Below are 26,304 nucleotides of genomic sequence, written 5' to 3' on the forward strand. Positions count from 1 at the left end.
CTGAGTATGATGCTCCAAGGCACAGTAAAGAACAATTAAACCCTCCCATCTTATATTTTATTTTATGCCATGTCTAAATTAAAAATATTTCCTGAAGGAGATTTTCATACATTTCATTTGTTTCACTATGAGATGTTAAAAAAAAAAAAAAATTCTAAGGTGGAAAGACCATGGAAAGACCTCTACAACTAGGGTTTCAAGCACAATCAATGTTCCACCTAAGTTTCATAGCTGATTTGACTGTAGAAATGAATGCTGAAGTCTCCACTAAAACACAAAGACAATTATGCTGCCTTCCAATAACTTTTTTTATTTTTTTTAAATACTAGCTTTAGGCACAGGATACATTGGGAATGTCTATGTAATAAACTAATGAATGCACCCTTCAAATTCCATGTGTTGATTTGACATGAAATTGAAAAGACCTTCTCCATTGCAGCATTTATGTACGACATACGGACCAGAAATACTGGTTCTTTCTGCTTCCTCTGCTGGAGCACTGGTTATTGTGAATAACTAGTTGACCACTAAGATTATCTATTTGACTCAACAAAAACACACTGGCTTTTTTGGTGGTTAAATAAGTGTGCTTGACGTGTTCAGCTAAATGGAGCTGATAACATGTGTCTCAAGATGGATTCCCACGTGAAAAGTTTTTTATCTAGCTGAGACACCAAAATGGCTGCAGCACAGAAGTAGAAAAGGAGAAAGAGGGGGGAGCAAATAATATATAAAACCACAACACTGCAGAATTAGAGCAGAAACAAAGCTAAAATTGATGTCATAAAACTAATTACCTTGATGAAGATTGACCCAACTCTACTGTACTAGCACATGAAAAAATATCCATGCATTCTTATGGAACTATTTTTTCCTATCCATTACATATTTATGAGTCATGAACCAGATAGTAAGGAATTCTGGCAGCTGTCAAATGCTTGTTTTCCTATGCAACACAATGAAATTGACCTCCAAGTGGTGAAACTGGTGTGCTATTTTTCCAGTCTCACCTTCCTTATTTAGGCAGCAAGCAAACTAGAAACTATCAGCTCGGAGATAAGTCTTGGAACATCATCTTGAGGGATATTAACTAATGTGAATAAGCAATTGAGCTTCGTTTTCCATAGATACACACACATATACACACACACACAAAAAAAGCTTTGCATTTAGCTACTTGAAGACGAGTTCCAGTACAAGCATATTTACCACTGAAAAGTAGCAACATTCAAGTCTATTAATCTTTATTCAAGGTAAAATTAAGCACACAATAGAGAGAGTGGAACACTAAATATTTGTCATGGTTTGTCAAGACACCGAAGGTAATACTTCAATCTATTTACCAAATTTAACATCACTCTGAGATATAGTATTTACAAGCCTATTGCTGAGGTATATTGAGAACAATTTTCTAAAAGTACCATAATGGAGTCTATGACTTAGAAAATATCATTTTAGAAGTGATCCATTGTATAGCTAACTACATATTGATGTTTAATTTAAAAACAGAAAAGAACTCTTAGAAACCTTTTTTTAACATTACTTGACATCACACAGAAGTGCTACCCCACGCAGTACCCAGTGCTCTGGAGGCTGAAGGGTTTTAAGATCCATAGCAGCAATGTAATTCATATCTGTTCGAATGGTCTTTTTGTAGACTGGACATGAATACAGACGTGGATCTTTTGAAGCTGAGAAGACAGAATAGACATAAACAATGAAACTAGGTTGAAAAAACAGGGCTCTAAGGGACTGCACATAAGGCAAATGTAAAACGGAATCGAAGTTCAATAGCACAGAGCTCTCCATCACCACCAAAGAAAACTCTTACTTGACTCTCAACACTGCTTGCTACTGTGTTACTGGCAACTGAAGGCCACATACAGCTTGAAATTCCTGTAGGTTTATTTAACATAAGCACTTAGGAACTGGATGTAGCAAGGAATGTAAATGGACACTCTAGCATAATTAGCATTATTAATAGTTCAATATTGAATATTACTTCTGAATATATCACTAATGTGTCAAAATAAAAATGCCCTATTTTGAACAATGTATTTTGAAATGCATTTACTATTTCAGAATACAAATCGTCAATTTCTTCAATGTAGAATTAGGACAGTAGTCTTGACATAATACTTCAGTATTCACTATTTAGCATCTTGGCTTCATTCCTCTTATGAAAGACCAACTACACAAAAACTGGGCAAAATAGCACGGAAGCAGGCTATGCTTTTGAAGGTGGAATGCTTTTCAACAGAAATTTCCAATTTTACATTTGACAGCGGATAGCCCTATCCTATTTTACATCCCTATTCAACAGCATTTCCTATATTCCTATATTCCATTATCACAGTCCTTTTCTGTCTCAAAGACAAAACACCTTCTACCACCTCATTCCAGCTCTTTCTTGCTTCTGTTAGCTCAAACATAGCCTTGCCCAGAAAAAAAAAAATATGCATTTTTATAAATATACATGTTACATATATAACATTACCTATAAATAACTTACATTATACATGCTTTTTTATATATATGTTTATATTTATATAAATTACATTCGTTTTGGGGACATTGGAAAGAGGTTATTTGGGTTACAGAGTTTATGTATATAAACATTGATTTCAATCTAGGACACGTATTGTCAATGGAAGACTGAATGCAAGCATGTTCATCAGAGCAGGCAGAGATCACCTCATGTAATGGCTTTAAAAAGCTATTAACACCACTAAGACAAGAAGGTAGAGACATATTCAAATATTGAAAAAAAAAAAAAAAGTACCTATTGTCAAGGAAGGCTGAAGGCTCGTTTTATATGGAACACTGGGAAGTTTCCCCCGTTGGAAAAGACTCAGTATGTACACAATGAATAGTGACAGCCTCACGAACAGCCAAAAAGACTTCCATGCAGTTGAATAAAAATTTACATTATATTCTCTCAAAATAGCATCCTTTACAATACAGTTACTTACTGTTATTCTCTGCATATATCCTTATAACCGGCATCATCTCGAAGAGCACCTTGGGCTTAGATTCAGTCAGTCTCATGTTTCTTCTGTCCCACCCAGCTCCTTCCAAATACAGCCCATACACATAGACACCTTCCAAGGCAGGGCTTGTGATATCATCCTTCATCCATTTAGTGACCTCATTGCGCAACACTACACTGTCAAGAGCCCATCCTTTGTTAGCCCTTGTTATTTCCTGCCCAAAATAGACAAAAGTATGGAGGTTACATTTTCACATGTGCACAGACCCTTTTTTACCCAAGCATTTTTTAGGAAAGTATTTGCATGGTCACAACTTATACTCTTCAATACCAAAAAACTTAACTTTATATGTTATCCACGTTTACAGCAGTTTGACTTCTCTCTAAGCTAGTGATGTCATGGTACTGGAAGAAATATTTCAGTACTTTATCCACTATATTTGATTTTCAATGTTTCTATTATATACATTAAGACCATATCAAGTAACACAAACACTGAATGCCAATGGTAACTGTCTCTTGCAAATATGGAAATTTGACAGCCTTCGTGAGATGAGAAAACATTAACTGCATGTGCTAAGCAAAACAGTTCCAATAATAGAATCAAAATGCGTAATTTGCTGCATATTTTCTGGGGTTACCTTCCTTTTTCTGTACCTATACTCTTCATTAACTGTATTCTTAATAATGAGTAAAACTCACCCAGCTCCAAAGCTAGATAAAGAGACTGCAAAAAAACCACAGAAAACACTTGGAGATTGATATGTTTAAGATTCAACATATACTTCAAATTTAGTTAGTACACTGGACAACACTCCTTTATCTCGCCCAATCCCTTACTATGCCATACCATTAAATTATGCCAGACCTAAGTTTTACCCGTCTTGCAAATGTTTACCAATATCTTAGACTGAAGTAACTGGAATTAATGTTTGTCCCATACTGCAGTTAATTAGCTGTTTTAAAAGAGCGGAAGGGTTATAGTTCAATGATCATTTAAGATCTTTATCTCTCATTTATGTTTGTTCCACCACAGAGCAAAGCCCAGAAAGTCACTTTGGTTTTCACTTGGGATATTGGATTGTTATGTATCCAAATTATCTTTTTAGAGAACTGTCATGGTTTTATCCCACCTGGCAAAAAAGAAGTCTTCTTACTCGCTCTCCCACCAGCAGAGGGATCGGGGTACAATCAGAAGAAAAAGTCAAAACTTGTGGTTTGAGATAAAGGAAGTTTAACAGAACGGTGAAGGAAAGAGAAAAACAACAATAACACTGAGAGAGGAATGTACAAAACACGATTATGTGTACAAAACACAGCTCTCCAACCAGAACCAGAAGCTCAGCCTGCTCCCAAGAGACAATTTCTGACCCCTGCCCTGCCAGCTCCCTGTTATATACTGGGCATGGCATCACATGGTACTGAATACATTTTGGCTACTTTGGGTCAGCCAAGCTGGCTGTGTCCCGTCCTAGGTCCCTGTGAAAATTAAGCCTATCCTCACCAGAACCAGGACAGGAACCAGAAAAATTCTACAGATTACAACTGTTTCAGATCCTGCTACGAAACCTTTTTCATAAGCTTGGGCCCAAAAGAAAATTAGGACAGTTTAGGACTGTTTACTCAAAAGAAATATCTTGTTATATAATTATAATTCCAAGGCTATGTGCCTGCAATGTTAGTAGAAACTGGTCACCAATTTGAACATCAGATTGACAGCCAAAGACTACATTACCCAGACCTCTGAGCAAGAGAGTAGATTTTCCTTCTCTGCAAATCTTCATTTGCTCCTCGAAATGTTAGCTTTTTTCTAAGGTTCCATTGGATTCCCACCTGAGCATTCTTTACCAATTTTACAGATTCCCAACAATTATTGTCTCCAATGCATCCCCTTATGTCAAACAACATAGGTATTTATTGCCTCCTTTTAAAGTATAAAGTAGCTCACTTGTCAAATGCAACTAGCATGCTGAGCAACCAACACAATCAACAAGTTGACAGAGAAAAACACATTAATAAATAATTCATACTTAGTATGCATTAATAAAGGAAACTCTTTCCCACTTAATGAAAAGAGACTGAATCAGCTACTGAACTGCAGAAGTGTGGTTTAAGACTAATTCTAAATAAGCTGTTCTAGCAAGTCTCCAGCCAGGTAAGTACTGAACACAGACAAAAAGGGAGGAAAAAAAGGAAAATAAATTCATGGGCTTAACACCTCTTCTCAGGGATATCTCAATCGTAACATGAGATGTTACCTCTCCAGCCTACCTTAATAATGTCGTAATGTAGCCCCTGCATACATGGGGCTCGGTCAAAATAGGAAATATATTTTAACACATAGTGGTTGATATACTGAAAAAGCATGTGCAGAAGAACACCACTTCACTCAGGCAATGTTAGACAGTTATGCAGTCATGTATCTTCCCTGCTGACATGATGGTGCCATGTGTACAATTTAAACTTCATCACACAATTTTTAATTTTTTTTTAAAGTATGTCAAAGAATAATCAGAGTGAGACTTTAAGCACAATTTACCTACCTGCCTCACTGCAGTTAAAAATCCTTGAGGATTAAAAAACCCTGTCATCCAGAAGCAGTTTGGTCGGCTTTCAAAAATCCAATTGTAAAACTGGTGGTTTCTTTCTAGAAGCTCAGTAAACCAGAAACCAAGTGTACTGGAAGCCCAAGATGCCTAAAAGTAGTAAAACTGTGTGTTCATTTTTAAATTTTATTCAATAGTTTTAAAACATCATATTCATGTCAATGTAATTCCTCATAAGGTAGTAAATAACACAGTATTAGCAAAGCATATTTAAAGGTCATTTTTTATATCTTAACTTTAAAGCTGATAGATAAATGTTGCATCCCACTGAAACTTGAAGCAAATTTTTTCTCTATTCAAATTCAGGCCTACCATTCCATTTAGACATGTTTAATAGTCCCTGTGGTAATTGTCCATTTTATGACATTTTTGCACAATTAGATAGCTTAACTAGAAAGAAATATTGTCTACACGTCTTTCAATGTGAACGCATTAAGATAACAGGATTTATTCTAAAACTATTCTGTTTTTTCTGAAAACAGCTAAGGAAAATTGAGCTTGGACTGTGAAGATTAATGATGTTTTTTTTCTTTGAATAGTTGTATCATACTTGTTTTGCGAAACATCTGCTTTGATCTAGGTTTTATACCTTGAAAACACTTTTTTATTGAAAAATACACACAAAAATACAAAAAATATTTCAATTGTATTGAAAAATACAAACAAAATAAGCAAATACAAAAAGCCCTCCCCATTTTTCTTTCCATCAGTTGCCATTAAAAGCTCTAGTTGTTCCTGAAAACAATTTCTACAGGGAGAGGCTGAGAGAGCTGGGATCGTTTAGCCTGGAGAAGCGAAGGCTCAGAGGGGATATTATGAATGTTTATACTTCACGTGTGGAGATTGGAAGAAGATGGAGCCAGATCCTCGTCACTAGTAGGAGAAGAGGCAATGGGCACAAGATGAAGTGTGGGAAATTCCATTTAAACTTAAGAGTGTTTTTGTTTGATCGGTTGGTGGTTGGTTGTATTTTACTGTGAGAGTGATCACACACTGGAACAGGTGGCCTAGAGAGGTTGTGGACTCTTGATTCTGAAGAGTCCTGGGAAATCTGCTCTAATTGACCCTGCTTTCAGAAGCAGGGTTAAACTAGACAATCTCTAGAGGTCTCTTTCCAGCCTCTACTATTCTGTGATTCTGTGACTACAAATCTTAATCTCAAAAAATAGCAACAGTGTAGTCCAGTAGTGTGGGTGCCGTTTCTTTGAAATTCATCATCATGTTTTAAATTATTCTCTTCTCTCTGGCTTTTTATCCTGACAAAATGCAAGAGGCTGTTAAACTGGGAAATGCCTGTATCTCCCACATTCATTTCTATTTTTTATTTTAGCCCAAAATCTACTCTAGCAGGTGCAGAGTCCCCATTAACACTTGTGTTTGAAAAAAAGTGTTCACTGTATGTCTAGTATTTTATTCTAGCTTGAGAGAAATAATGGGGTTCTTCCTTACAAAACAAGTGATGTACACCTACTTTTTTCCAGCTAGCAGGAATCCTTCCATCATACATGCAGTCTAAAGCATCCCTCAGATTTTCACTCATAACAATTGTCCCATCAATGGCAAGTTTTAGGTCAGTCAGAGTGCTTCTCACTAAGGAAATAACTCTCTGCATTTGTTCAATCTCCTGTCGCAAAAATATGTTCATAGGCTGAAAAGGTCCCATGTTCTTTAACTTCTCTTTTACCTGTAGGTAGAACACCAAAGATCCTTCAGATATATATGACATGAGTACCTGAAGAGAATCTATACTCATAAGCATACCACAAATAAGGGAAACTTATTTCTGTATAAAAACAGAGAAAAGGGTATTAGATTGTACAAGTTTCCTTGCTCCTTCTCATAGCTCAGCACCCTGAAATTTGGCATTCATAAGCCACCTAGCCTTGTATCGGATTCTCATGCTAACCTCCATTAAAGAGTAAGCAAAATAGCAGAAGACTAAGGATAAGAAATATTCTCCTCAAGGAGGAGATGGCAGGCAAATTATCTAATTAATAAAACATCTTACTGCTTACATGAGGAGGTGGCTACTTTGGGAATCTGTTAAAGTATAAACATGGATGTGAATTTCTTTTTGATGACACATTGGGGTGATTCACATCTATTTCATAACAAAAGCGTTGTAAATGCTTTATTACTGACATAACTAATTTCACTTACTTTTAAGCTTTCGCAAATACAATGAAACACAAAAGTTCAGCAACCCCTGATATAGGAAATACAGGAACCTTCATTATTTTACAAGCATTTTTCTCTCGTTCATTTGAAGCTCATAACCAGCCTCACCTGGGAAGAGCTGTAATGTCAGTATCCTAAAATTCTGGGGCTCCAAGGGATAACTAAGAATTATGGAAAGACTCTGAAACAAATTGTCCAAAGACCCAATTAAATTGTAGTCTCCAGGATGGAGACACAGAATGCAGTCAATTGGAGTACCTACGTATCTAGTCATCGGTAAATGTTTTCTGTCAGAAACTCCTCTCACCTTGAGACTCATTCCATCTCCAACAAACAGACGGAAAGTTGCTATTTCAGAAAACAAATAGCTGCAAGGCAGTAGGTGTCCATTAAGAATATAATTACATAGGCTATTATGTGTTAATATGGATCCTGAGATATTAATACTATGCTTCAATCAGCGAAATCTACCACTTGACAAGCTTTTCAGCATTCATTTCACTCAAGAAGAAAGCAACCTAAAAATATCTTCAGGGTGTAAGCTGAATCCCAAATACATATGTTAAAGCTGTAATACTTTTAGAAACATGCACGCACATGCAACACAACCTCAGTTCTCTACAGTGTCAACAACCTTAGTTAAAAGCTGATGATCCTACCTCCCCTGTAGTTCAAATGACAATTTAAGCATTAAGTAGTTTAATGTTTTCAAAAAGCTCTTACAAAAGCACTTCAGTGCACATTTAGTGACTTCATTATAAATGTTAAGAGTCTGATCAGACTTCTTTAAAATATGTTTTTGAAGTATTGCCTGTATGAATGAATTCAGACATGCTTTTAAAAAAATTAATATAATAACTTTTTTTTTTGTCCACACAAAACAAGATGGAGCAACTGTTTTTGACAGAATTTCATTAACTCACTTCAAATGGTACATAATCAGCAGGAAGTTTTTCCAGCATATCATCAGCCAGTCTGGCTACAACTGCCTCTCGGGTTTCACCTCCTCCACCAGAGCTATCTTTGGGCTGAATGTTGAGGATGATGTCCAATACATCCTTGGAAAGTTTACTTTGGTAAGTGATATCCGCATTAGGGTGCAAACCAAACACCTCTGGTGTGTCGTAAGCAGGAAGACTCTACATAGTAAAATATAAAGGTACAATTGGACATGGATTTTTAAGCTAATTATTAAAAATAAAAAATAATAAAAACCAAACAGACAGCAACATACACAACAAAACCAAATAGCAAACACAAACAAAAAAACCACCCCTACATTGTTAAATAAGAGGCTACATCTCTTCAAACAGTCGTAGGGCAAATATCTTGCTGTGATCTGTTTGTCATGTCACAGCCCAAATCACACCAATATTAACAACAAATTCAGTTTTAACCCCTATATACTATTTTAATAGTAATCTTGTACTTTCATGTATCTACACTTTTTGTTTCTGTGAGGTTCTACCCAATGTCTGGACTCCTTTCTTTGCCCTCTGTAATGACTGTATGCCTTCAAGTATGTCCTCCAAGCAAATCACATGAAAAAGAAATTATTTCTGTCACGACAATTGTAACATTGATGATTACAGTTAGTTGTCACTAATAGATGTGCAGACTGTTAGAAAGCAATAAAGAATTTGTAAGTAGAAGACAAAATACAGGTACTCATAAGAAAAGACAAAATACAAGGATTCAGAAACTTGTGAGAAACCAGTGAACTGGGATTTTTTGTGTTGAAAAGCTTTCATTTACTAACCTGTATGTACTGAAGGTATTGCTCTATCACGGTACATTTGGGTATGCTGTATCCTTTGTAGAAACTGAATTCCTGACTGAATGTATTTTCACTGAACCAAATCTTTACAAATGTGTTCATGAGTCTTTTGTCATAGTCATCTGTCACACGGCCACCATACTGGATCTCACCTATCATGTAACAAACAGTACTCCAAGAGATCCCCTAAAAGGAAGCAGAAAGCACTGACTTTTTAGAAAGCTAATCCTCTTCTCACCTACTTACACCTCCCTCAGTAAAAACAATAGATATTCCTGCATTTCTGTCCCTTTTGGAAGAAAGTTATTTTCTTACTATTCTTTTTTCCTATAAGCCTATATTCCCAGAACACCTTCAGGGATTTTTCAAAATAGAGTTCATTGACAACTAATTCAGGAGGCTATTCCAGCATCTGGGCAAGAGGGATACAGCTACATTCCAATCATGCTTTCAACTTCACTTAAAATGCCGATCACAAAGTGATCTGCCACATATCTCTATATGACAACTGACTATATGAAAGTGAGGAGTGTAAGAGGAATTCTTACACAGTCATTTAAAGCCACTTCCAACTTCTTTATGCTGCCAAGATAAGTTGGAGGACCTTAATATTATTTTTACTCATAATAGGTTAAACCAAAAGAATATTTTAAATACAGTGGTCCATTTTTAACTATCTGACTTAATTAGCATTGAAAAGAAGGTCTATAATTCTAAGGTTTACATTTCTGAAGTTTTCGGGGGACACGGCTGGGAAGGATTTTTTTTTTTTAATGTACAGTTTAGAATAGAGATCTAACATGCACAGGATTAAAAGTCTAATTTAAGCCTGCTTCTCTGCAGAAATGCACACACGGAATGTTAATCGTTTGTGGAAAGAAACAAAAGAATAATTTAAAATCATGTTTATAGTTCAGTTACTGGGAACCAGATATATATACATTCCACTACTAGAAAGATACATCACCCTAATCCACCTTCCCCACAAAAACATTAATTACCTTCTTGGCATCCAGGCTATCCAAGTGGTTTTGAATGAACTGCACAGTAGCATTGAAATCAGCTTGATTAAACTCATAAGGTATATTCCAACCCAGAGATCCAAACTTGCGTCTTTCTTGAATGGTGGAGTGTAGAAACGCTACAGCATATAACATTGGCTTCCACTGTACCATGTCACTGACGTCTAGTAAATCCTGGCTGACACCTATTGATTGTAAGTGGACTTTATAAGAAACACAGTCATAGTATTTTTCAAAACTATTTCAAAAAAAGTGCTATAACATCACTCATACAGATATTCAGTTGGCTCTCTGCTTCTCCCATGAGTAAATTATTTTCCTACCAACTGTTCTATACTGGAGACAGTTTATAGCATGTTATTAAGATGCTCAAATTAAAAGCATAAACTTCAGGGGAAAGAAAAAAAACATCACCACAATTTACTAATAGCTGAATTCACATTAAGTTTGTTTCTGCACAGATTCTTTGACCTTTATTTTAAGCAAAGCAAAGAGCACTTAACAGTCAACAAAGATTAACACGTTATTTTTTGGCCAAAGGACACAGAAGATTAAAAATTTACATACTTTGATCTGCGATATTAAAAGCAAACATTTGAGAAACAAAAAACATTTCCTGTTTTGCTGTCCAATTAGTTCTGGCAACAGAACTTCATCAGATCTTCTCTTCCTTTTAACTTTCCCAACTTCTAGCTCAAATCGAGGACCAAGATGTGTCCTGGCACCATTGTGATCAGTTTCCCATAGTAACTTAGAGCTTCTATCAGTGGCTACAATGTGACCACATGATAACCACAGAGTCCAAACATGAGCGCAATTTAAATCATTACCACTGTAGCACTCACCACTATAAGTTCTCCTTAGTCCAGCTCTGAGCCCTTGTGGCGGTTCATTGGTAAATTTAATAGACATTTGAAGAAGAGTGATGGGGAACTGTTTGTGAATGTCAGTTGTCATCCACAGTCGAAAGCTTTCATGGACAGTCTCTGTCTCTATTACAGTGTCCATCAGTTCATCCAAAAAGTCAAGTCCAAGGTGGCAGTTTTGCAGAAGCGCCCAACCTCCCTTTTTTAAAACAACAGAATATAAAGTTACAAACATTGTTTACAAACTGAAATCACTAAACATTGTTCTTTGTTTATGCTGTAGGTTAGGAACAAAGCCAATGCATCTAAGCTATAGCAAAATATAGCATGTTTAAGTGCTTATTAGAGCTGTTAAAGGAAGAAATCCTCCATAGTCAATTTTGCACCACTGGCTCACCAAATAAAAGACTACGCCTTAATCATTTGATTTCATGTACAGAGACCAGAATCCATAGTAATGGTACATACGTAATTAAATAATTTTTTCTCCAAAAGAGAGCTCATGAGCTAAGCTGTAGGCACATTGTTAGCTTCTTTGGTTTTATCCATCTAAACAGGTGGTCCTTACTTATCCAGCTTGATCTTCTCAAGTGGTCCCTACCTTTTCCATTTCAGTAAAGAATATCTGGACATGACTGCAATGCTGTTAAACAGTGATAAATCTTGAGTTATACAGGGAAGCTCAGAAGCAGATCCATAGAGCAAGCTGCTAAACCTTGTTCCTCACAAGGGTCACAGGCTTGGAAAATAACCAAATATAAATACTTAATTAATCTGTTGCTATCAATCAATAGATACCAAACTTTCTCATTTGAATTACCATACTTCATACAGACACCTCACATAATTCTTCATTAAGAGGGCATGTGAAATAGTGAGGGGAAAGTAATTGCAAGGAGCTCTTCTTCCCTTTCTTTTCAATAAGTTTATTCTCATCTGATCTGCTGATTACCTCTTAATGTGAAGTTATCAAATGTGAATCTGAAGCAAAACTCAGAGAAAAACTGGTTATACAGACAGTGAAAAAGCTCAAAACACAGGACTGCAAGAAGTTTTATCTGTTCACATGAGCAGGTATAGCAGTACTACCACCTGACAGACAAAGCATGCTAAGTTGGCACATCTCTGCTTTTGTTTCTTGTACAGGATTTTTTTTTTCTGTAATTCTTCCATGTTTCACTTGTAAAATGCCTGTGCTATCAGATTGTCCACTCCAATTCAAAATCCAGACTGCAGCAATACCAGATTATTTTGCAATACAGTCTTGTTTTTTTTCTCAAGGTTTTGTACCTAGCAGTAGTATATTTGGAATTAATCTTCTTCATTTTGCAAAATATGTTTGTATTACTAACAATACAAAATTGAAAAAATGTTATTAAATGCTTGCTAAAGAATATTTAATATTCATGTAATTCAACCAATCAATTCAGCCATGGTCATCAATCAACAACCTACAACAAAAACTCCATTTTTTATGGAAAAACTGATATCTGCCCGGTATCGAAAAGCTTGTTATTGTCAATTAAATGACTGTGAAAGGACAATTCTGTTGCTTAGGACACTTATACAAATAAATATAGCTTCTCAAATCAGCATTAAACACCCACTAAACAACTTTATTTCATGACAAATTTTCATTTCTAAGTGTTTAATACCGATGCAAAATAAAGATTTTTGTCTCTTACGTGAGCCATTGTCTGCTGTAGAAGCTTACGAGCATGGGTTTCTTGCCCTTGGCCCATGGAAACATAACGTGTCTCTGTCTTGAGTCTTTTTCCCAAAGCAATAATTGAGTCTGTAGGATCAGAGCCCATGGAAAGAAAGCATATGAGAGGAGTACGTGGATCTGACTCTTCCCATGTCTTCTCCAAGTCCAAGATGACTCCCTCTGCATATTTCTCCCCCATAGTGTCAATGATGTATTTTCTTGCCTATATTAAAAAGGGTAAATTTAACCTGTGATGTAATCATTTAATACTGTTTTCTTCTGAGTGTAAATACTACCAATAAGTGAAGAGCAGAAGCTGCTATAAATTTAGATCAGAAATACAAATATGCAGCAAATTTATTTTTACATGTTAGCATATCATACTGACTTTGAAGTTGTTATATCTTGCAGCCTTATAAGACCGGTTAAAACTTTTAAAATAACCATTCTTTTACATATATCTGTATGCATGGTTATATATAATACCTATAATTACAGTATAATAAGAATAATAACCTTACTAGACTTTTAGAAATGTTTTAATGATTTAAAGATGGTATTTCCATTAGTTAATATAACTCCTAACCTTAAAGTCTAGGTTTCCTTTCCAAATACTAGAGAAAAAAAAGGAAGAAAGCATGGAAGATATGCTTCAAACATGTTATGTCTTTCCCACCTTCATGTTTAAACAAGAGATGAATTAGTAGTATTAATGATGAATATAACTGTCACTAAGTAGAAGATCCAGAGGAACAGGTGAAGAACACCTCTGTTATTCCTTTTTCTTTTTACTAAGAAAAAGAAAAGGCTCTTTGACAGTCTGAGATGGTCTTTCTTGTATTCTTTCCCACTACATAGCTTTTGTCTGAGACCAGTCTTCTTCTTAATGCCTCTGGGTTACTTCTCAGAGACAAAAGATATTCAGCATTTAGCATGTGATATACTATCAGTGTTCATAAAACCATCATAAGATGAAAATGTATCTTGCTCCCATTCACAGTACTGAGGAATTACTTCTGCATGATTTGTTTCAGATATAGCCCACATCTGAGAGATGTACCATTTAACCATCTATGGACCACAGTTACACCACTAATTGCTCAGACTTACTCTGAATCCAGTCTCAATGGTTAAAGGTTTGCATCCATAAAATTAATACCACACTTTTAGTAACGCATTCTGACTTCAGTTAATTGCCAACCATTGCTCTGAAATTGTCAGCAATTGCATAATTTTTCTTCTTTTGCATTGGAGAAGAATACAAAGATTAAAAATAGGCTCCTAGAAATTTATTTTTCTTAAAAATAGGTCTAATCATTCAATAAGATTTAATTTTATATTTCACTCATTTCTGAATAGATGACTAAATTGAAATTTTTTAACAGACCTTACTATAGATTTTTCTAAAGAGGGCCTAATTCTTCCATGCAAGAAATGGTTCCTCAATTAAATCATTTTCAAGTTTTTTTTTCTTTCAGTGAGCTGAGTTCATTAAAAGATTTTACTTTAGCCTAATACAAGAACACTTCTACTATTCCGGTGATTAATACCAGCAAAGACAGTCAAAAATACCTGCTGAACTGATAAAAGAGAAATGGATAAGGACATATATTTTCAGATTAAATCCTATCATTGTAGTGAAATCACTGTCTAATACTCTTTCAATATATTGCAATAATTTTGCTAACACTGCCCTTGGAATAAATGCATGACATGGCTGAAAAGAACTTCAGAAAACACAATATAGAGGTTCATTACAAAAAGGAGTTTGGTATTAAATAAAAAAGTACGGAACTGCAATACTGTAAATACTATTCTAATGACACTTAAATAGACTGTGTTGGTTAAATAAATTTACCTGAGCTATGGTCCTGTCAGGACACCAAGATCTGATAAGAAGAAGATGCCTGAAGCAGTCCAGGGATTGACCATAGCCACTCGGAACCGGTTCTTCTTCAGGATTCTCACTATCAAACCAGGTTTTCCACTGTTTCTCTGCTCTGGAAATCTGCAGTTACACCAACAAAGGAGTAACTTTCACTAACAGACAAGTCACATTTCAACTATCACTAGGTCACAAACTTTTAATGAGGGTCAGAGACGTGTAATACACACAGCCATTTTTTTAAACAATGTTAGTACACAGATATAATAAGGTTATGTAAAAAAGAGAAGATAAGCTTTCAGATTTTAATTGCAAAATTGAACAATACCATCAAGTACTCATATTCTGAAAAAATGAGTTACTGCTCAGTATTTTTCATGAATAGGTATAATGGCACAGCCATATTCTATTAGCTACCTTAAACTTAGTGTCAACTGAGACTATTCATACAAGTGTTGAATTTACTGAACACCATTTCCCTAACTCTTATTCCATGTATTCAGAGAAATATTGGAACAAGCATTGTAAAACATAGCATAAGAAAGCACAACAGGGATGCAAGAAAGTCTAAAAACCAGAAGATTCAAGTTGCATTAAGTGAATTGGATAATAGCAGGTTGTATCCCAATCTGAAAGTATTATAATTATATAGTGTGTGAAATGTTCTACTTTCTTCTCATTTTCCTGTGGGTTTTATCAATACAGGTTGCTAAGCTGTCAGGACCACAACTTTGGCTATTTGCTATCAGTTTCATTCCGTTCTATGAAATAAACCAGTTTCCCACCACATGCCTTGATCACTACCAGGCAATCACTGCCAAACAATAAAATAATTTTTTAAAGCTCTTACTTACCTGATCAAGAATATCTGAAAATTGTTTAAGCTTACTGAGTTCCACCAAGTTCAGCCAAGTCATATCCAGAATCCATTTAGCTGGCTTAGGAGGACAAATTTTAAGGTCTAGGGAAGCACCACCTGTAAGAAATTAGGAATTATATATATAATTAGGAATTATAATTAGAACTGTTGGAGACACCCAAAACACACACACACAAAAAAACCAGACCTATTTGGAAAATGTGAACTAGATACTGCAGGACTATTTTACATTACTAAGTCTTCCCATTCTGGAGAAAACTGCTTAATACCTAAGGATGGCCACAAAAAAAATTCTGAGTTAGCCAACGTGCAAAATTTATTTTTAAATCTTACTTTTCATCTTACTTTAAAACATTTATTTTTTTTAAATCAGATTCCCATTACAAGCTAAATCTATTTTCTACTGTGAGAGAATAAACTTGAGTTTACAGATAAAAAACTGAAGAAGCTTAATTTCAATATTATTTTAGCTGATTTTTTATTGTTGTAGATAACATAACTTTGCCAGTATGTACTTTTACCTTCCTTGGAATTCAACTGAAGCTAAAAGAAAGAAAACACAATATAAAAAGAAAATACAAGCCATGAGAATCCAGATTTTCAATCATGAGGTTACAGGGTTTTTCTACCTTATGAAGTCATCCTACCTTTGATGAAGCAGAGTTTGCAGTTTGGTGAGTCTATATTTTATTTTTTTTTATTATGTACCTTAATCTTTGCTAACCAGTTTCTCCTTTGAGGATTTACTACTTCTATGTGCAAGGTGCCTGGAATTAAATGCTTGTTGGGAAAAGATATTCTGAAGATTCAACATGAAAAAATTAACAGATATAACCCATAAATAAATGTTCCCTGGAAAACTAAGTACCTTGGAAAGGTAATACAAAACGACTCTATGGGAAAGTACGAAAGATCAGTGAGGAGGATTGTAAACACGCTGAAGTGACTCACACCTGGGCTGTCGGGAAACACATATATCATACTAATTGTTGTTTAGTCTTATGTGCTCGACAAGTAGAACATCTGCACCTAGATGACACAGGCCTGTGATAGATTCAGAGACACCTTATCCAATGTGCTTGGGATTCCTGCCCTGCTGTCGGAGAAGACCAAAGCACAGTGGAAAGCTGCGCCTGCTTGAATCCCTGCTATACAGGCAAGAACAGCAGGTTTGAAATCTCTCACACTCTGTCTCTCTTGCGAGGACTCCCTCGCTACCAATGACTCTTTCCAGCAAGGACTAATCTCTGCAGTGCCTGCATTCCCACTTGCATGCCTCTGCCCAGGTGCTCCTTCGGAGATCCCCTAATTCATGAGGTATTGAGATTAAACTTACTCTTTGCATTTCATCCATGGTTTTGTGGCTCTTCCTGCATCCTGCCTAAGCCAGCTCATGCACACTCCAAGATTTCAAGTGAAGATACACAGTGCTTGTACACAGTTAAGACTAAAGCCATGAACTTGCCACATTCAACTAAGAGTTAGATATTCTTTTAAACTGCTAGCACCACTTTCTGTTTCTGTTTGCTTGCTTGTCCTCCTGCAGTTACCAAATAAACTAAAAGATGTTTAGTATAATACCTGGTGGTATTAGAGCAGCAGACGTAAACATCAACTGAAAGGATACTTAGTTTTCCTTTTTAATTCTCACAATTCTCAAAGCTATGTTTATCAATATTTAGCATGCTGCTGTAAATTAGAACTACCATATGTTGTCTGTCACCACAACAGAATGATAAGCATGTATTCTTTCAATTGACTGGCTTCTCATGTGCAAAAGGAAGCAGCAGGCTTGCTAGGAGATGTAAGCATAGGTCACAAATTTTCTACAATACTAGGTGTACTCTACTTAAAATTGTTACATAGTTCCAACCTTTAACAAGTGTCAGAAATTCTTCATGCTTCACTCTGTTTCTTTCCATATCAATCTTCAGTGTAAGTAACAACGTGAAAAGAAATTTGTGCTCCTCATAGAGTCCTCGGGCAGCATACTTGAACACTTCATATGTCATGTGTTCAATAATATTAGTAACCCTCTTGCTAGTTATCGGGCTCTTGGTAGACCTGTTGGAAGGAAGGTCTGCAGTTGAATGTCGATTTGCATACCCTTACTAAAGCAAATACTATGTAAAAGACAAAAAGCCATAGTTCAGAACTTTCAAAACATGAAAAAATAATAGATCACAAATACAGAATATCAGACAGCAAGCTAGCAACAACTTTCAGATTGAAGGAGCAACAAAAAAAAATTCCTTTCTAATCAAGCCTTATGCATAGCTGAAAATCAACACAGTATAATGGTTTTTAATTAACTAATGCCTAATTTTTAAGGACTGTAAATACATTTGAAGATTCTTTGCCTTGGTAACTAATAGACAAAGGCTTGTGGGTATTTAAACTGACAATTCCTGTCAAGGTTGTAACAAGCGACACTCTCTGACATTAGTTTACAACAAATCTTTACTGTACTACAACCACTTCCAGGACTAGGTAAATACAAATGATACTTATTGTTAGCTAAATTACCTGGCTAGGGAGCGATCAAAAAGTCCCAAAAACTGCCGAAGTGAAGTCTGATACATCACATTGACCATGCTCATCTCAGTAATAAGGAAGTATAAGATGCTACCTCGAGTTGCAACTGAAGGACAGGAAACAAGATTGTGTTCAAAGTAGAAATGCAGAGCAGAATACTTTTAACCCGTACAACCAGTACAGTGAGTTTAACACTAATGATGACTGAAGATCTTTGAGTTGCTCCATTACTTTTTGGCCAGAAAAATAATTAAAAAGTTAATTTAATCCTCATTTATACATCAGAAAAAAAAAAATCAATATCTTTACTGTAATCAATACATGCTATGTAATGCCCAGTTTGCCAATATGAGCATATTTGGAGAGCATCTGGATGGTATGCTGCAATATTCAGATCATCAGCAGAACATATGAAAATTAAGATGGTTGGAAGTAGTGTTTGAGTACCCAAACAAATTAATCTTTATAGACTTTTACAGGAGTCACATAAAAGCCAAATGAACTGCATTCATTTAGCTTACCCAGCACAGATTTACCTTACTTTCAGCAGTTATTTAGCTTTAAATACAAAGGTTTTACAAAATCTGCAATGATTTCTGATACACTAACTGTAACAATTTACACATTTCCTAAGATGTGGGTATAATACTTAATTCCAGAGACGTGTTTTGTTTTTCTTATTTTTGTCACATTTTTCACCTGTCAGTTAAAAGCCAAAAGACTGATGAAATGTGTTGACTATAATAACTTAAGGATCTATGACAGAATAAACAAAGAATTCATCCAAACAGATACAAAAAGCATTTATGTTATACCGGCCCCTAAAAGAATGTCAACATCTTGAACTCAAACAAATTCCATATGAAGCATAATATTGACTATTTTCTTCCCCATAGCTCAATACGACATTCCCTAGGTGCATTTTATTTGCAGGACAACACAGTTCCTTCACACCCATTATCTCATTCCTGATCTCATACTACCATTTCTCTTTCTCTAAGTATTGCTATTTTAACGGTACGGTCCAGTTATTCGTCTTTCATCACTACCTTTACTCACCAGGTCTGTACTCCTCACGGGCTGAGTTGATCTGTACTTCAGTTTCAGCAGAAGTTTGCAGTTTCTGTGTTACCTCCTCAGCAGTCGTCTTAGTGTTACTCAATACAATTATTAGACTCTCATCATCTGCCAGGGAACTCTTAGTGCTTGTAAGTCGGAACAACAGGTTATCTTCTAGGTCTTTAATCCTCCTTTTGTTCATAGTCACATCTTCAATAAGATCTGTTCTTTCTTTCTCTAATTCCTGTTGGAACACAAAGTAATATTTGGAAAACAGAAGAGTAGTCAAAAATTTTAAAAAAATTGTTTTATAAATACCAATCCTATTTGCATTTAGTTTTAGAAGTATCAATCCTACTAAAACAGTATAGATCAAAGGTAACTGCACTAATATGGGGAAAGAATCTGAGTGGTATTTCTGACAGCAGGTCTATTGCCAGGTTCCTTAACCTGCTACATAAGTGTGCATGAAAAAATCATTTCAAAAAATTCTATGAAGTGTGCTCTTATGCCCTAATAGAATTAGAAGTCCAGAATATTAATTTTTTTTCTTCTCTTTCTGTTTCAAAGACAAGTACAAGCACCTCTCCAGACACAGGATTTTATTGCATTCCATCTAATGCCATTCTCATTTATGCACTGTTTTCTAATCACAAATTGAAAAATATCGTCTCAGTAACAACAAGCATCCTTAGTCAACGAATCAAGCACCAAATATTTCAAGAAGTGCATCTAAAAATACTCCTCCATCAACCAGGGATAACTTCAGCCTCTCTCTGACATGCTTCATTGATTAAGAAAAGAAAGCATGTAGAACTCAAACTGAATTGCTTCACTAGAAGTATTTGATTACTTTTAGTAGTAAAAGCTGGGTGGTTTATATTGCTGCTTTGTTTTCCAGTGATCATATATAAAAGATGGATATCTCTTATTAGCAGCTTTACATTTTAAAAAACCCAATAAACCTGTTTAAAATATCTAGAAAAATATGTTCTTCAGAGATAAAGGGCCTTCATTCTTATAGTACTCTTATAAATTAATCCCTCAAAGATAAAAATACTCCATTGAAACAACACCAAATGTTTCAATACAGTGAAGTGAAAAGAAAGAAAAAGGGAAAGGATGGTTTAAGTCTTTCATAAGACAAGGATAATATGAAACTTATGAATTAACAATAAGTGAGCCAGTTGGCAGAAATATTAGCTATGCCTACAGAAGTACTCTCTTGCTGTTTATAAAGTTCTGATAGACAGTTTTAACAATGTCTCTCCAAAGTTGGAAGCACCTTTGCCAAGTCCACTTCAGCACTGCAGACAGGCTGCTACTATTCCAAAGAAACAGGAACACTATGAAATACACCATCTCTCATATAGCACTAGAGGAATTATGAACCTGAGACCTCAGCAAGGCTTATGGAAAGGTTTTACTCCTCCATTTGAGCAGCCTTCGTTTATACAGATTTGCAACACTGTTACAACTTTTGAAATTGGTTTGTTTTCCTACATTCTAAACTTGTGGTCATTTAACTCCTACACTCTGCCAGCATTCCTAAATATTTCCAGAATTTAGTTCTTGCAAAGAAAGTTCTTTTATCTTAAAAAGGAAATTTTAAAAAATCATCTTGTTATCAGATTTAGATTCCTTTCTTGTCACTGTACAAAAGGTATATTGAAACATCATCATCAGGTAGAAAAGATATATTGGGACCGTTGTCACAGAATAATGTAAATGTCACATAACTTAGAAGATGTGCATACAGATGCAAAAGATTCTGACAAGAACTGATGAAAAAAGACAAGAGAACTACAGTTAACTCCATTTTAATCACCTGATGCCTAATGGAACTAAAGAAAAGCAGGTAGCAATTATGAAACAAGACAAGCATTATGCAAGTTTGATGAAGTAGAAACATTTTTTAAAAGTCTAGCATTAAAAGAATATTAGCATCCAATTAAATATAATAATTATATTGAGAAATCATTCTGAGTAAAATTAAATTTCAAGTTTTGCTGAGTTCGGTTTAAAAGGTTAAACATATTCTAGATTGCAATGCATTTCAAAAACAGAAAGCTAATTTTTTCCTCACAAGAAGAGTCTGAGAAACAAGTTGGAAACAGAATGGCCAAACTAAAGCAAGTGAAGTAACCTTAGATGAAAACCTTAGTGAAAAAAAATCTATTAAATTTTTAAAATACTTTTTGCAGATCAGGGAGAGCACACAGTTGAAAGTATTCTGCATGTCTTCAAAAATGTCCAGTCATAACATCAAGGATGCAAAAAAACCAAGACAAGATGCCACATACATAAATTCAAGAAATTTGCACAGAAGAAGCTATTTCAAATCCAGCTTTATGGAACTGCTTTCATAAGCTGATGTCATTTTACAGGCTTTCATAAAGAAAGCTAGATCTTTATTCATAATATTCATAAAATATAAAATATTCATAAAATATAAAAGCTGCTACACAGTTTATATCATTCTGCCACAAGATTCACAAGTCCAAGAATTTCCATCAACTGTTCCTTACACAACTTGAGCATTTTCCCAACACAAACCTTGAAATATGAATGTGAAAATTCAAAAATCAATAAACAGTTATTGTATATTATAACTTCACTACTAATATGACGTATCTATTTCTACAACACTAAATAAGCAAGTTTTTTGTCAAATTACATAACAGTCAATGTAGCAAAACAATTTTATCATTAAAACAGTATGTTATACTATGTTCAATAGTATCAAGTTTCTCAAATCCAATAATTCCAAGAAATAGAGTAGAACTGAAATGGCAAGATGGATATAAATGTACATACAAACCTTGAAGAACACTAACTTCACATAAATAATCTCTTCTCTTTTGGTGGTGGAAGTTCCACATAAACATTCTAACTGCACATCACCAAGCAGTCATCATACTAAAATAACTCGGTAAACTGTATCACAGTTACGTAATTCCATCAAAGGCTATAAGGTAGCACAAATCTAAACATTTAATAGGGAAATCCCAAATTTCCAAAGTTGCATAATTAGATATCATAGGGAAAAAAAAAAAAAAAGCAGGGGGGGAAGCTGGATGGTGGGATATGTCCTAATTGACTCTTCAGGAAACCTTGAATCACAGGGTGCAAGAACAGAGACCAAGCAAACTGAAAAGTGGTAAGTATATTTCATATTCTATGAAAGTCCCTCTGCCTGTTAAGTGGTCTGCTTGTCATTTATCTGGAAGAACTATTCCCAGGTTGTCTCAATCCAAGCAGTAGTGAGTACTCCACTCTGAGAAGCTGGTCCAGAGAGCACAATATGTTCACCCATTAGACATTCCCAGTTAGTGGCAAAGATACCATAGAGTAGTAGAATAATTTATTGGGAAGGGACCCCCAGAAATGGTCCAACCCCCTGCTGAAAGCAGGTCTAAATAGGTCAGTTGCTCATGACCATCCTCATTTTAGTCTTGAACTCTCCCAAGAATGGAGATTCCACCACATCCCGAGGTAACCTGTTCCTGGTTTTGACCACTCTCAATGTAAATATTATCTTCCTAATATCTAATCAGAATTTCCCATGTTCCAACTTGAGACCATTACTTCCTAGTCTATTTGTTTGCACCTCTGAGAAAAATTAAGCTCCCATCTTTTCTGTGTCCTCAAAGCAGGCATAGAGCAACTGTGATGACTGGAGGAATTTTCTGACAAAATGACTGTCATCTTGAGGAATCTACTGCATTTCAGAGCCCAGAAGTGAAGTCTGGCATAAGGCTTTGTGAATACACACATCACAGTGCATTTCAGAAAGACCATGATAATTCCATTACATAGCAGGTTGACAAGCTGTCACTGGTTGAAATGAAGCTGATGGTGCAATGAAGCTGTCTGACAAAAATATAAGCCTTCATAGAATGAATATGATTTCTCTCATGAGATCCATGGACTGATCAGGAATGAAATGCAACTACTTGACATTAACAAGATGACTGAGGCCATTAAGAAAGAATCTTACACTGAGGGCATGTGGGGAAGGAGGATGGGAGGACCTCAACAGATGTTCCAATACGGGAAAAAACACATTCCTCTCTAGTGAAGGTAAACCATAACTATTGTCAAAATGTCAGTAAATATGCAGTCATAGATGCATAGGGTCTCATTTGACTTCAATATTGCCTGGCCAGGGATCGGGTGTCCGATAGTTCAAAAGACACCAACCAACCTCCTTCCAGAACTTCTGGTGACATGTTCATTGGGATTGTCATCCTGAACTTGGATTCCTCAACTAATACATTTGCAATATCAAAATAGGTAGCTAGCCCATTTCCCCTTGGTGCAAAGAAGTAACTAAGTCTGAACCCTTTGCACCAGGTTATTTGCCATGAGCTCCACAGTGTGTAGACAGAACATCATCAACTTTTATTCAAGGCCTTTTTCCTTTTCACAGGCCATTCTCATGAGGATACAACTCATTGTGGCAGGAAAAATAAGGCAAGTATGGTACAGTTGGGACAATAAAGACAAATAGAAACTTCCGCTTGAATGAATCAATTTCTTCTGTACCAGCTTTTAAACCATTATACGAATATGCATTATTAAGAATAAGCACAACAGAGAGAGCCACAAAGTTACCGTGTAACATTGGAATAGAGTGCAATAAATTAAAATGAAAGTAAAACCTTCTACAGGTAAATGTAAGACATATAGCCAGGAAAAAGATACAATTGATTCTTTTACCTGTTTCTCTGTGAGAATTACTCTTCCTAAGAGTTGATTTTCAAGGCCTTTCATGGTCACAGTAAAGTCAATGATGGAGGTTCGAGCACTAATTTCAGGGGAGTAACCTGGATTTGGCAGTTTTGTAGTAATATAAAGTCTGAAGCCATTCATAACATCTATTTCCTTATCACCAACCTTCACCTTAAGAAAAGTATTAAAAGAAGTCTTGAGATAACAAGAACCAGTACACACTCCTTCAGGTACTGCATGTAGAAACAAAGGTTGAATTTTTCTGTTCTAAGTCATAAAAACCGAGCTTTAAATTGTATGACTGATTGAAAGAATTTGTTGAAAATATCTATGGAACAGTTTAAATTATTCATTCACAGATTACTTCAATTTTTTAAAATTTCATAAGGAAATGGATATGGAGCTTTATAGGTTAAATATATTAAGTATTTGTGATCTTAAACTCTGGGTTTTTTTCAGTATTAGCAATAATCAAATTTAAATATGAGTTTAATCTTTTATAGTCATATACTTATTAGAAGTTATTTTCTTGAGGGCAAGGAGGGTGACTGTTTTCATTTGTTTGCTCATTTGTTTTATTTGCACCTTGTTGGCTGAGCCCATTTTAATGAAGTTTTTTTCCAAAATATTATCGAGTGCTGGGTCAAGTTCTTCTCCAATATCTTCTATCAAAAGAGGTCTTCCCAAAGAAAGGCTGTCTTCTAAATGATTTCTAAAATACTTGTGATTCAAAGAAGTGATCTAAAAATACAATCATGAACAAGTATATTATGTTATGCCCAGTTAGCAAGCTTTTGGTTTGCTTTATATTTATAAATTATTTCATTTTATTTAAATTAGTGACAAAAACAATGATCCTATGGTTACATTAGGATTAAGGCAAAGATTGTGACCACAAGAAAAGGTAATGTCAGCGTACCATATTCTCAGATCTCATTGAATGCAAACTTTTATTTTTCAGCTACAAAAGTAGAATTGTAGAATCATAGAACAGTTAGAGTTGGAAGGGACCTTAAGGGTCATCAAGTTCCAACCCCCCTGCCATGGGCAGGGACACCTCCGACTGGACGAGGTTGCTCAAAGACCCATCCAGCCCGGCCTTGAAGTAGAAGCAAAGCAACACTGAGCACTCAATGTTTTGATATGCAATGAGTACAACTAGACCAGAAAATCACAGGAACCTTTTATCTCCTTCAATTTATCTTGGATAATATCCCCAAGTCAAACTCTGTCAAGGGTAAGTCTGTTCCCCCCTACTTCTCCCCTCCGTAAAAATGAGGGGGTTACATTGAACAAGCCACTAAATAGTCTTTGCTTTAAAAAGTAGTCCTATTTTCCAACTGTTTATGTTTCATTAAAATAAATTCATTAAACAAATCAAGTCACTGGTACTAATAAGCTTCAGATGTACATTTTCATATCTAGCCAAATCTCAAATCTACCAAAACATATCTGAGATGTCCTTTATATCCAGACTAGGCATTTTATATAAAAGGCATTTGCTGAGTATTATTTGAATCACTGAGTTGTGACTGTTTTGTGAGCAAAGAGCTTCTAGGGATTTTGAAAGCACCAGCACTTCTATTACCTGAAGTTCATTTTTGCCTTCCTTATTTTTAATCCAAATTTTACCCTGTGTCTGTGGATCAATTAATAAAGGATAACGAGATGCCTTAGTGACAATTATTCCATTCTGTATGGATAAGTCATCGTTTGGTAATCCTTGCAGGTTCCATTCATTGATAGTTGGAGCATCAGTCAGCATTTCTATGAGGTTCAAGTTGTTACCAAAGGGGATTTTCCGGCTTTTCATTTCCTTTTGCCAGTCGTTTAATAGCAGACTGCGGAACTCTTGGTTAAAAGGACCAGAATAGGACAGAAAAGCTGTAGCCAAGAGTACATCACCTTAAAAAGAAAAAGGAAAAAAAAAAGAAAATAAAACATTACAGCTTTGCCAATTCTATTCATGAATGAGCTGGTTCCTTCTCTAGTTGTTATATGGTTTGCCTGGTAACTGAAAAACATACTTTGACCCACAAAGACGACAAATCGGCCTTTTCCCCAG

At 35.4% G+C, this 26,304-nt stretch overlaps 1 protein-coding gene across 1 annotated transcript in view; it reads right to left on the reverse strand.

The window, feature by feature from the left end:
- Window positions 1–1,227: 1,227 nt before the first annotated feature.
- Window positions 1,228–26,304, reverse strand: part of DNAH5 (dynein, axonemal, heavy chain 5) — a 119,161-nt gene continuing 94,084 nt past the window's right edge. Inside the window, exons 63-79 of the mRNA XM_014940732.1 lie at window positions 25,828–26,144; window positions 24,825–24,980; window positions 24,228–24,410; window positions 19,506–19,749; window positions 18,438–18,552; window positions 17,785–17,975; window positions 15,886–16,007; window positions 15,005–15,154; window positions 13,124–13,369; window positions 11,418–11,637; window positions 10,552–10,757; window positions 9,533–9,736; window positions 8,697–8,912; window positions 7,067–7,279; window positions 5,533–5,685; window positions 2,973–3,204; window positions 1,228–1,691 (exon numbers count right to left, since the gene is read on the reverse strand). Of these exons, the coding sequence (XP_014796218.1) occupies window positions 1,540–1,691; window positions 2,973–3,204; window positions 5,533–5,685; window positions 7,067–7,279; window positions 8,697–8,912; window positions 9,533–9,736; window positions 10,552–10,757; window positions 11,418–11,637; window positions 13,124–13,369; window positions 15,005–15,154; window positions 15,886–16,007; window positions 17,785–17,975; window positions 18,438–18,552; window positions 19,506–19,749; window positions 24,228–24,410; window positions 24,825–24,980; window positions 25,828–26,144 (3,320 nt within the window). The 3' untranslated portion in view covers window positions 1,228–1,539. The remainder of the gene's footprint in view (window positions 1,692–2,972; window positions 3,205–5,532; window positions 5,686–7,066; window positions 7,280–8,696; window positions 8,913–9,532; window positions 9,737–10,551; window positions 10,758–11,417; window positions 11,638–13,123; window positions 13,370–15,004; window positions 15,155–15,885; window positions 16,008–17,784; window positions 17,976–18,437; window positions 18,553–19,505; window positions 19,750–24,227; window positions 24,411–24,824; window positions 24,981–25,827; window positions 26,145–26,304) is intronic.

Source organism: Calidris pugnax, unplaced genomic scaffold (genome assembly GCF_001431845.1).
Source record: "Calidris pugnax isolate Ruff unplaced genomic scaffold, ASM143184v1 scaffold8, whole genome shotgun sequence".
Classification (NCBI taxonomy): domain Eukaryota; kingdom Metazoa; phylum Chordata; class Aves; order Charadriiformes; family Scolopacidae; genus Calidris; species Calidris pugnax.